The sequence below is a fragment of the Pristiophorus japonicus genome, chromosome 4 (assembly GCF_044704955.1).
Source record: "Pristiophorus japonicus isolate sPriJap1 chromosome 4, sPriJap1.hap1, whole genome shotgun sequence".
NCBI classification, from domain to species: Eukaryota; Metazoa; Chordata; class Chondrichthyes; family Pristiophoridae; genus Pristiophorus; species Pristiophorus japonicus.
The window spans coordinates 198,012,364-198,025,057 of NC_091980.1; the positions used below are offsets into that span (position 1 = coordinate 198,012,364).

The 12,694-nt window shown below is 43.5% G+C and overlaps 1 protein-coding gene across 1 annotated transcript in view; it reads left to right on the top strand.

Annotated features, from left to right (window-relative positions):
- Window positions 1-12,694, top strand: part of LOC139262282 (formin-1-like) — a 654,821-nt gene that overhangs the window by 547,012 nt on the left and 95,115 nt on the right. The window contains exon 16 of the mRNA XM_070877435.1: window positions 1,189-1,338. Within this exon, the coding sequence (XP_070733536.1) occupies window positions 1,189-1,338 (150 nt within the window). The remainder of the gene's footprint in view (window positions 1-1,188; window positions 1,339-12,694) is intronic.

Here is a 12,694-nt window from a genome sequence, read left to right on the forward strand (position 1 = left end):
AATGTGTAAATGTTTGATGTGCTATTCTCTTGAGGGACAGTAAAAATAATCATTGTTCAGTTACAGACTAATGTGAACTCGAGGGACCAAGACTCATCACAGCTAGTGAAAATTAAGCTGCTTAAAATGTTTATCCTATCCGCAAGTAACTTTGATGATTGAAGAAAGGTGAATGTTCTGCAGGATTCCAGAAGTAGGACTGCTGTAGTGCTAAATATTAACTTTAGTATTTAAATATTTCTCAAAGCCAAGAAGGTTCTACATAACCTTCAAAGAGCTGGTATAAGAAAATGCATTGTGAGAAAGGTTATTTTAATTACTTAACTAAATGTTTGCCATGTTGATAGGAGTGAAAGAGAAAGCTTTTTAAGGAAAAAGCTTGTGGCAGGAAGTAGCAATGGTGAACCTCAAAGGAAAAAATAACACAAAAATTCATAAAATAAAAAGATTAATTAAAACATAAATACGCGAAGTAGCTATTCTGACCATATTGAATTAATTGCCTTTCTGTGGAGTACATGGATTGTATTTACCATGGTTCTCAATGAAATCCCACCAAGAAAACAATTTGATGCATTATTTCATATCATTATATTGAATCCATGTCTGACTTTTATGTAGATATGTTGTTGAGATCAGTAACACAATATTGGGTTTCATTGCATTTCAACTGAATGGCACCTTAGTTGTCAGAGAGAGCATGAGTTTAAACAGATACCAACCATTTGAAGTGCATGAATGAAAGGGAAAGTGTGCAGTTCAGATTTTATGCGTCTGTACTTGTTTATGTTATGCGCCTGGAGTCCCTCACTTTTGTAGACTAATGTGAACTTGATTTCTTAATTTACTAAGTTTTTTTTTAAATTTTTGCAGTTGGGACTGTTGATATATATTTAACTTAAGGTATAGATATCCCATTTTCTCTCTATGAAGGCATTCAGTACTTGTATATTTGCACATGCATGTGGGCATGGTTATATGGCCATTCCAAATAACTCCTCCTGGGAAGACTGTAGGTGTTTGAAGGTTACATTATACTTGACAAGTGTTGCTGCCATGAATGTTGAAGCACATGGAAGTCACAGTAATTACAGAGTATTGGCTACTGACTTCGGAACAAGCCCTCAGGGAAACTACAGCCACTAGCAGCTTTACGTGTTGACAGTTTTTTTTTTCTTTTCCTCTTAGCTTTGAAGATACAATAAGGTTCTTTGGAGTGAAGCCAAAATCTGGGGAGAAAGAGATTACTCCAAACTACATATTCACGTTGTGGTTTGAATTCTGTACTGATTTTAAGAATACTTGGAAATGCGAGAGCAAAAACATCTCTAAAGAAAGGTAAGAAAGAGAAAAAATCAATCAATGAAAACTTTTATTCATTTTGGAAAGTATTCCTTTTTAATCTGAACATATTTATTGTATCACCATATTACACTTTATTTACTTTATTTGTATTTTTATTAACTTGGCTTAAAGAGGTTTGATCCCCCAGGGTATGTTGAAAAAGTTGCCAAAGTCTGCTATACCCACAAGGAAGATAAACACACATAATCTGATAAATTACACTTTCCCAACTCTTTTCAATTACCTGCTAATAAAGTGGAATGAGAGCTGTGCTAATTTGTAACAGATTGCTTCACTAGTGCATTTTTATGTTGAGCCAGCCTAAATGAGCTGATATTACTGTCGCAGACAGTACAGACAAATAAAAGCAAATGCTTTTCCAGTTATTAAACTTCACTTGCATCAAAGAGAAACCCCCCAGACCTAGGCCACACTTAGCACAATGTCAGAGCCCCACACTGAATTTACGGCAGCACATCTGACCCCAGGTACCCTGCTGGGGACATCAAACTGCGTGACACTGCTTCTCGCAACAGTCTCCTGATTTTATTGGTTTGAGAAAGAATAACCTTATCCCATATATGCTTTTAGGTAAGGTTTCATGAAGGAAGTTTTTATGTGAGGGGTACATTACGACTAAAAGATTAGCAATTTCTCAGTTTTATGGCAAAACCACTTTTTGTACTATTGTATTCTTTGCTATGATTCAGCATTTCAATTCTCCATCAAAATGAATGGTGAATACTGAAAATATTAAAGTTGTGGCCATTGTATAATGTTTTCTTTCAGCAACTATGCAGCAAATAGATGAATCTTTTGTAAATCTTCAGCTTTTTGTCAGTGGTAAGGCACTGCTGTATTCTAATCCCTTTAGCTACATTTGTTTAGGCATTATTCTACAGTTACAATTGTGTAGTGGTTAACTAAAATACTGTTTATAAAATTACCTGAGTGTTCTACAGAAAATGATATAGGGGAAATTTTCACTGCATTAACACTCCAGACAACTCAATAGAGCTGCCTTGAATTTTCTTTTATAAGCTCAGTTTAGACAACTATGTAAGTAAAAACAAATATTATTTTCTTTAAATTATTTTATTGACTTATATATCTCAATTAGTGCCTTAAAATACTATTCAAGGAAAACCAGATGGATTTAAAATGTTTAATGTCTGATTCCATAGACACTCTTGGGAAAAGTAAAAAAACGGGGAAAAAAAGTGGAGGTAGTATAACACAACACAATACTGTTAACTCATTAGGTTCAAAATTATTATATTGCTAAGGCTTATTTGCAGAGGTTATAGCATCACTAGCTTGCACTTTGTGATCATGCCTACTGCACTGGATGAAATGGGAAACTAAGTTTTCTTCTTGATGCTGTTCTGCAAGGATAATGAGAATCTTATGTTCAACTGCTACTTTAGGGTTAAAGATGGAATTTAATCAGAAACAGAAGGAATCCATTAGGATATATAACTAAAAATGGGAGTTCCTTGAAATGTTGTAAAATGGGACAGCAGAAAAAACATCCACATCTAGAATGTCTTGTAAAGTCATGACCCTTAGCGACACTGTTTTCCTAAGTGTGAAACCGTTGATTTACCACCCAGTTTACTAGAAATGGATCAGAATCAGATTAATTGATGTAATTCCGCATTCTCTATTCTTGCAATTTCTCTCTGCATTCTAGTTCTGTTATTACAGATGAATGCTACAAACTATTAGAGTACTAGAGTTACTCAAACATACATATTCATTATCACATTTATCCTTTAGTATGGTGAAAAATTCAACAGGGTTGATCTTGACTTTGTGCAATAGTGTAAAACGGGTGATAGGATGATAGGGATTTAAAACAGGCTGCAGACTCACTCTCACCTGTTTTACACTATCACACAAAGTAAAGATCTATTACAATTAAAGAAAAATTAGCTCAGCTTTAAGTTTCTAGTATTGGATTTTGTAGTCTCAGCAAAATGGGACTATTAAAATTTTGATTCAATATTATAGCTTGGGTATATGGAACCAATATTGTTATGTTAATTGGATCCTTGTTCATTTTGACCCCCCCAAGTACCATATAGATAATCATACATCAATGGGGAAAATCACTACAGATGCCTGTGCCTTTAAATCCTTTGTAGTTAGAGACACATTTCTAACATCTATATATTCTTCAGTTCCTATTTTGTCACCAGATTCATGCAGAGAGGAACCATCTCACACACTCACACAGAAAAAGTCAGGCGTATTCACTCAGAAAGGGACAGACACATTAGGGCAGGTTTTTCTGCCCACTTCCCCTGTCCTGGCATAGGATAGAAGTAATGATCCCACAGCATGCCCAGAAGCATGGGATTTCCTGTCCCGGGCCATTAACCTGGCACAGGGGCAACCCCGACATGGTCCAGAGGCAGCAATATTATGCCTGCAGCTATGTGTCTGGGCTTATAGATTGTGATCTTCTTGGTACTGATGAAGATCAGCAGCCAGATTGTCCCAATTAGGTATTAAGATACTTGTGGGGTGGTCGAACTTGGAAAAAAATCCTTACCTTGCAGTCTCTCTGGTTGGCAGGAGCTCAGCGGTAGGCCACAGCATCATATTTTCGAGGCACCCTTGTGCTGGGGTGCCCAGCAAACAGCGACACCATGCTGTCTCATTTGAATGGCCCCATCAGGCCTATACCTACTGCAAGAGTCAATCACATTTCATCCCTCTCAAGGCCCAGAAAGTGGCAAAAATCTCGAAGGAACATAAAAGGGTTGGAGACCAGGCAAACTGGATGTTTGCCACTTTTTCCGAATCTTTACACCTGATATTTCCCCAGAGCAAGGGTCAGAAAAATCAGCCCTATTATATTGACTCTGAGATGGATAGATACTGTCACATATTCATAGAGAGACAAACACTGCCACTTTAGAAGTAATTCCACATCATCACATCTCTGTTACCTTGATTCTCAGACCCATGTTCGCTATGATTGCAGCTTCTGCTGGGAGCATGGGAGGTCAGAATTGCCCCTTTCATTCACTCATAAAAGGACTATCACTACGGGCCTGAAATTCCGGCCTCCCTAGTTTCGTACAGAGTGTGTACAGACCTAGAAAGGCTTTGCAAAAGCCGTTTTTTGCCGTGTGATGCACATGCGCCAAAAACCAGCTTTTCCGATCTGTCAAGTTCTGTCTTGACCGATCCAACGCATCTCAGCATTCACATGGGCAAGATTGCGGTATTTGCCCATCTCTTGCCCAGCAAATGTCCTTAAAACTCTTGCGCCTGGTAAAAGCAAGTTTATTGGGGAAAATGGCTTTTAACTTACGCCAGAAAAACCAACTTACCCCAAAAAATATTGGAGCAAGTCATGGCCAAAATTGGGCCCATGGGCCCAAGTTTCGAGCCGCGCCTAGAACGGCGCAGTCCCGACCTGGACACCCGTTTTTCGCGCCACAAAGTGCGCCTAAAAAAACCCTCTGTATTCTCCACCTCCCTGCAGGTCCTCTGTATTCTCCACCTCCCTGCAGGTCCTCTGACCCTCGGCACAGCGTAGCAGGAGCTGTAGGGGGTGGAGCCAGGTCCCTGCGCCGAAAACAGTGCCGGGATCTCTGCACATGCGCGCTACAGTGGGCACGCAAGTGCAGTAGCTCCAGGCGCCTGAAACTGTGTGGGAGGGGCCCGAAGCACGCAGCCCCTAGCCCTGGCCGAATGGCCTCACTGGGGCTGCGTGAATAAGACTCCTCCCACGGCCAGCTCCTGCTTCCTCCTGACCCGACTCGACTCCCGCTTCCCGCCTCCGGACCGGACCCGACACCCGCTCCCCCCCCCCCCCCCACCCGGACCGGACCCGACACCTGCTTCCCCCCCCCCCCCACGCCCACCCCAACCCCCAGACCGGACCCGACACCCGCTCCCCGCCCTCGGACCGGACCCGACACCCGCTCCCCCCCCCTGCCCCGGACCGGACCCGACACCCGCTCCCCCCCCCCACCCCCCGGACCGGACCCGACACCCGCTCCCTCCCCCCCCCCCCACGGACCCGACCCGACACCCGCTCCCCCCCCCCCCCGCCTCCGGACTGGATCCGACCTGACCTCCCTCTCCCTCCCTCCCTCCCTCCCTCCCCCCGACCCGAACCAAACCGACCTCCCTCCCACCACCCCCCCGACCCGACCCAACGCCACCTACCTGTAAATCTGGTGCTGGGGACGGGCCCTGCCCGAAGTCTCGGGCCCGGCCCGTTCAGCCTCCCTCCCCCTTCTCCTTCCCCCCCACTCCCCCCCAATCTCCTTCCCCCCCACAATCTCCTTCCCCCCCCAATCTCCTTCCCCCCCCAATCTCCTTCCTCCCCCAATCTCCTTCCCCTCCCAATCTCCTTCCCCCCCCAATCTCCTTCCTCCCCCAATCTCCTTCCCTCCCCCATCTCCTTCCCCCCCATCTCCTTTCCCCCCCCAATCTCCTTCTCCCCCCCCAATCTCCTTCTCCCCCCCAATCTCCTTCTCCACCCCCCCAATCTCCTTCCCCCCCATCTCCTCCCCCCCATCTCCTTTCCCCCCATCTCCTTTCTCCCCCTTCTCCCTTTTATCCCCTTCTCCCCCCTCCCCCCTTCTCCCCCTCCCCCTTCTCCCCATCCCTCCCCCTTCTCCCCCTTCTCCCCCCCTCCCCCTTCTCCCCCATCCCTCCCGCTTCTCCCCCATCCCTCCCCCTTCTCCCCTTCTCCCCCTTCTCCCACATCCCTCCCCCTTCTCCCCCTTCCCTCCCCCTTCCCTCCCTCTGCTCCCCCCCTCTCTCCCTCTACCCCCCCTCCTCCCCCTCCCCTCGCTGTCAGAAACACAGACACTGACAGACAGAGAATGAGAGACACACAGACAGACAGAGAGATAGAGACACTGACAGAGACACACTGAGGGGGGCATCCCAGCACGCTGTTGGAGGGCTCCCTGCTGCAGTCGGTAAGTAGAAAATGTTTTATTTATTGATTTTTTTAAAAATTATTTCTTATTAATTTTTTTTGATTGATTTATTGGTTGATTTATTGATGTTTTTATCATTTATTATTGATGATGGCTCTTTATTTGTAAAACTGAAGTGTTTAATGTTTGTAAACTTCCCTTTAAACCCCCCCCCCCCCCACCATTCCCTACGCCTGATTTGTAACCTACGCCTGATTTTCTAAAGTGTAGACAAGGTTTTTTCGAGCGTACAAAAATCTTCACTTACTCCATTCTAAGTTAGTTTGGAGTAAGTTTTCACTCACGAAACTTTGAAAACAGGCGTAAGTGGCCGGACACGCCCCCTTTTGAAAAGAAAATTCTGTTCCAAAGTGAAACTGTTCGACCTGACTAGAACTGGAGCAAACTAAATGACGAGAATTCCGATTTCTAAGATACTCCGTTCGACACCAGTTGCTCCTAAAAATCAGGAGCAAATCATGTGGAAACTTGGGGCCCATATTCCTGAAATTCCAGTCGGAGGCTTCTTTCGGACGACCGCCTCCAACCCAAGAATTTTTACGAATTTACCTGGTAGATAAAATTTTAAAACACATTTTTATGTTAAAAACTCTGCCCACTAAGGTAAGTTTATTTTAATCCTAATTACAAAACTTTTTTTAAAAATCGGAAAAATGTATTTTTCTTCTCAACACATTTATTAACTTTAATTTATGTGTTTTTTATGTTGTGTTTAGTGTGTTTGTTTGTTTTTTCTTATTTATAGCAATAAGAACTCGTAGATACGGAGTTTTCATTGCTATTAATGAGAATACTGTATCGATGCGCGGGAAGAGAAGGCCTCCCCAGGTGCCTCCGGGACCACCAGGTAAATTCGTAAAAATTCTTGGGTCGGAGGTGGTCGTCCGAAAGAAGCCTCCGACTGGAATTTCAGGAATATGGGCCCAATTTTGGCCATGACTTGCTCCAATTTTTTGGGAGTAAGTTGGTTTTTCTAGCGTAAGTTAAAAATCGCCATTTTCCCCAATAAACTTGCTCCAGAGTAACTCAGTTAGGTACGATTTTTTTTAGTTGAGTTTTCTTTTCAAAAGTGGGCGTTCCCAGCCACTTACGCCAGTTTTGGCCATTTATGCCACTTTGGCCAGCTAAAACTTACTCCAAATCGACTTAGGTCAGCGTATGTGGCCAGCTCTGAAAAACATTGCAGGCAGTTAAGAATTCGGCGCAGGTTGGTACATTTAAAGCACCACAGTTCCGAGCTCCACACCATTTATTCTGATCTATCTTTCTTGGGTCCAAAGTGGATAATCTCAGCCAGGGGAAATAACTTTTCAACATCTATTTAATCAACTTAGCTTATAGTATTTTAACTCATTACTTGATCTAGTTTAAGTTATAGGTAGATTATATGAAATATTTAAATATGTAACATGAACCACTACAAGTATTGAAGCCAAAAAACAGAACCTCCTTCCCCTCTCTGCACCGAATTCCCACTTACCAAATTCACAACTTTTGCATCCGTTTCTGACAACTCTTAGCGACCCTGAATAAATACTGCAGGATATTCCCCACTCACCAGGTGAACATCGGGGCAGGGATAGAGTGCGGCGAACAACGGGGCATCCCTTCGGCCAGGGATAAGGGCTGCGAGCATCGGGTCCTGCTCATAGCCTGCAGGACACGCTAGGAGGGCGAGGAGCATGCGCGCAGACTCCACTGCGCATGCGGACAGCTGCCTGCAGTGTTTTCTGCGCTGGAATGTTGCTCCGCCCCCCCCCCCCCCCCACTGCACTATGTATACTGCGCTAGGACACGGGAGACTCGGCAGAGTGGGCAGGATGGGACCACTTTTTTTCGGCGTCGTTTCCAGCGTGCAAAGTCGCCATATTTAGGGTAAGTGTGCCAAAAAAAGGGATTGGGGAAAATTGGGCCCATTATATTTACTCAGAACTCAAATCCAACAAAAGATATTTAAATTCTGTGTCAATCGTTGCCTCAATATGTCAATAGAAAAATGCACCACATGGTGTAACACTGAACAATACAGACCATATAAGTGGCAGGGTTGATCCCTAGTCTGCATTGAATAGCCAGTCTCAAAAAAGGAGTATAATAGGATGCTACAGCTTGTCTAAGCATTCTGCACTTGAGAGTGGAAAATCAGCCAGGATTCATACTCCTGATTGCTGACATATTAAGTTTTAATTGGTCATCTCCCTGTATGAAAATAGATGCCTGTGACTGCTAACTGTGACAACCAGTCACACCTCAGCTGTGTTATTTTCTGGACTTTCAGACCCAAATGAAAAACCAGTAAGGAGGTGATTTTCTGCGGGAGTTATCCTACTTGTCCGCTGTAATTTTGGCGGAAGGGCTGCAGAAATCCTGAAAAACCAGTGTAAACACGCTTTACGGCCTATGCAGTTTTTCAAGGGTTTCCGGGAGTCTCCTGCTGAAGTTACAGTGGATAAACAAGTGAATCCCCATTGAAATTCAACCCTCATTAACCAGGTGGTATTTTAAAATAACTTTGTGTGATAAGTAAATTATGGGCGATGGGGTAAGAAGTACTTTATGATGAAAATTTTCCAATTTACAGAGATGTTCCCCTTTAAGCAGCAAGTACCAAGATGGGAGGACATGACTGAATGGCGTTATTGATCCTGAAAGTAGATACCATCATTAAACAATTATTGCATCAATGCTCTTTCATTTCAAATGTGTTTAGAAATTCAGTTCCTTTGATACTGCTGGATAGTGTATCTCTTGCAAGAAAGACAGTTCCCTGATGATACCTCAGCAATCAGCATTCAAATAAAAAACAAATATTTTAAAAAGCTGACCTCAAAAATAGCCTGTTAAAATTGATCACAATTCTTTGTAACCGTTAGGTTTTTAAATATGGCAGTAATAGCAAGATTTCCTCCTAGATGAAAAAGTGTAGTTTTAATCTATTTTTCATTCACAATTTTGCATAGTTTTACATTACTTACTTGTCAGTGAAGATTATTTAAACGTTTCATCCAATAACTTGTAAGTTTTGAAGACAAACCTGCAGATACTTAACAAACCTATGTGTTCTAGTAAAGACATGTGTTCTTTCAATCCCATCTGTGAGGTCACAGAGTTATTGGAAATAAAAAGACCAAAAGAGTTTCGCTAACAAAGATGGTATTCAGGTCTGAATAATTCAGAACTCCCTGGGACATTATGCAGAAAATAATTTTAGTTGCTGTTGACTCAAGCTGAGCTAAATCACACAATTAAACTACAAGAGAAACGACCAGCAATAATGGGTGAAACAAATGCTGTGTAATAAGGGTTGTCTTAAGGAGACTGCGATGAAAGGCAACCAGTCATTTCAGACATGAGAAAGTAGGCGTCTAGTGGCAGACCTTTCACTTGATTTTATAGGGTCTGAATGAAAAGCAGGCTGCCAAAGACCCTGATTACTGTCTCTCTGGGAAAGTATTCGAGATGTGAAAGGTGAATTGATTCATGTCTGTGTTTGCCTGCACTTATGAAGGATTTTTACACAGTGGGAATATGTTAATTTAAAAAGGAAACAACTCTAACTGGTCTGTAGTACTTGTACAGATGAAAAGTTCCACTTAGTACTGCAGCAAAACAATTTGTCACTTTGTTTAATTTTACCATCCACTTATTTTCTTTTTATTGTACATAGCTATAGTTTGTTAGATACATACTCCAATGTACTTGTTTTCAGTTTACTACAGATTGCTTAAATGTATTTTGTAAATATTGTGCATTGTATATGAGGAATCTTCAAAACAATCAGCCAAATGCACACACCGGTGGTGATTCCTCAATCCTGCACTCCCAGCAGGAAGCTGATGGTCATTATGGGTTGGAGAGTTGTAGGCTGATGTCCAACCTGATTCCTGGGAGCATGGCTTCCCTGCTGGGAATGCAAAATCCTAGAAACACCTTTATCAACAACTTCATTGTAATGTTATCTGTGCTCCTGAAGTAGTGACCCTGCATTCTCAGCAGAGAGCTGTACTCAGCAGAAGCATGGATCAGAGAACTGGGGCTAATGTTGTAGTTCTATCTCCCTGGTGGGAGTAGGGTATTATTGAATCACCCTACCAAGTACTTAGATTCATTGTAATGTTATCTGTACTCTTGAAGAATGATTCCTGCACACACTGCATGGACCTTGTATGAGGGCTATAATGTTCTAACCCTGTGACTGGCCTGCATTCCCTTCAAGTGCAACTCCATTGCTGGGAGATTAGAATTGTGGAGTCATGCCTCTGATCAGTTCCTGAGTCCTGTTAGCAAATTGCAAAGGACTTGATGAACAATTGGCCTTTACTTGTTCTGTACTTTCTTGTGTTCATGGAATGAGCATATTTAATCCCCTATTGTTTTAATTAATTCTCAGGATGTGGGCGCTGCTGGCAAGGCCGACATTTATTGCCTACCCCTACCTGCAATTGAGAAGGTTGTGGTGGGCCTTCTTCTTGAACCACTGCAGTCTACGTGGTGAAGGTGCTTCCACAATGCTGTTAGGTAGAGAGTCCCAGGATTTTGACCCAGAGATGCTAAAGGAACTACAATATATGTCCAAGTCAGCATAGCACATAACATAAGAATTAGGAGCAGGAGTACGTCACTTGGTCCCTCAAGCTTGCTCCCCCATTCAATGAGATCATGGCTGATCTTCTACCTCAACTCCACTTTCCTGCACTATTCCCATATCCCTTGATTCCCTTAATATTTAAAAATCTATCGATCTCTGTCTTCAATAAACCATGCGACCGATTTTCAGCACCTCACCGCCTCCTGCCGCTGACTGCCGCTCAGTCCCACCGACATTCCTCCTGAAGATCCATTCAGTGCCACTTTCAGGGTGGCCTGGAGCGGGTGGGAGGGGAGAGCCACCGGGAACCGCCCGCTGACGGCAGCGATGGCCGAGTGGTGCAACTGACCTCCCGCCTGACGAGCTCCCAGATTCCTGTGGACAGGAGTCGGCGGAACTCGACAGCGGCATAGGGGTGGACTGCTGGCTGGAGGCTGGTCTGTCCCGACGGTGAGTATGAAGAACCTGAAAAAAAGCTAAGTAGACATTTTAATACTTGTATGGGGTCCCCTGAAGGTCTTCGGATACTTTTTAAATTTTTTGCTGTAGTTTCTTTTCATGTCTTCGACCCTCCATGGGCCCGACTCCATCCTCGGTGGCACTTGGGCGGCAAGTGCCTCTGCAACCGAGAATGTGACCTCCCGCCCGCTGCTGCCCAGATTGGCGGCATACGTCCTCCATTAGCCCCCCGACGACCTTTAAGGGACCTTCTTCCTGAATATCCCACCTAAAGTACTGTCCAGTATCTCAGCGGCCATTGGCAGCACTTTGGGCAGCACTTGGGTGGGTGGAGGCCTTGCTGAAAATCGGCCCCTCAAAGACTGAGCCTCCACAGCCCTCTGGGGTAAACAATTCCAGAGATTCACCACCGCCTGAGTGAAGAAGTTTCTCCTCATCTCAGTCCTAAATGGCCGACCTCTTATTCTGAAACTGTGACCCCCTGGTTCTAGACTCCTCAGCCAGAGGAAACATCCTCCCTGCATCTACCCTGTCAAGCCCTGTAAGAATTTTGTATGTTTTAATGAGATCATCTCTCATTCTTCGAAACGCTAGAGAATATAGACCTAGTCTCCTCAATCTATCCTCAATCCCACTATCCCAGGAATCAGTCTGGTGAATCTTCGTTGCACTCACTCAATGGCAAGTATATCCTTCCTTAGGTAACACTAAAACTATACAATATTCCAAGTTTGGTCTCACCAGGGACCTATATAATTGCAGTAAGACATTTTTACTCATATTAAATCCTCTTGTAATAAAGGCCAACATACCATTTGCTTTCTTAATTGCATGTAAATTTTCAGTGATTTGTGTACAAGGACACCTAGGTCCCACTGAACACCAACACTTCCCAATCTCTCACCATTGATAAAATACTCTGCTTTTCTATTTTTCCTACCAAAGTGGATAACTTCATATTTCTCTACATTATATTCCATTTGCTATGTTCTTGCCCAATCACTTAGCCTGTCTATATCCCCTTGAAGTCTCTTTGCATCTTCCTCACGACTTACATTCCCACCTAGTTATGCATCATCAACAAACTTGGATATATTACATTTGGTCCCCTCATCCAAATCATTGATATAGATTGTGAATAGCTGTGGCCCAAGCACTGATCCTTGTGGCACCCCACTAGTTACAGCCTGCCAACCTGAAAATGACCCTTTTATTCCTACTCTCTATTTTCTGTCAGTCAACCAATCCTCAATCCATGCTAGTATATCACCCCAAATCCCATGAGCCCTAATTTTGTTCAATAACCTCTTGTGTGGCACCTTATCGAATG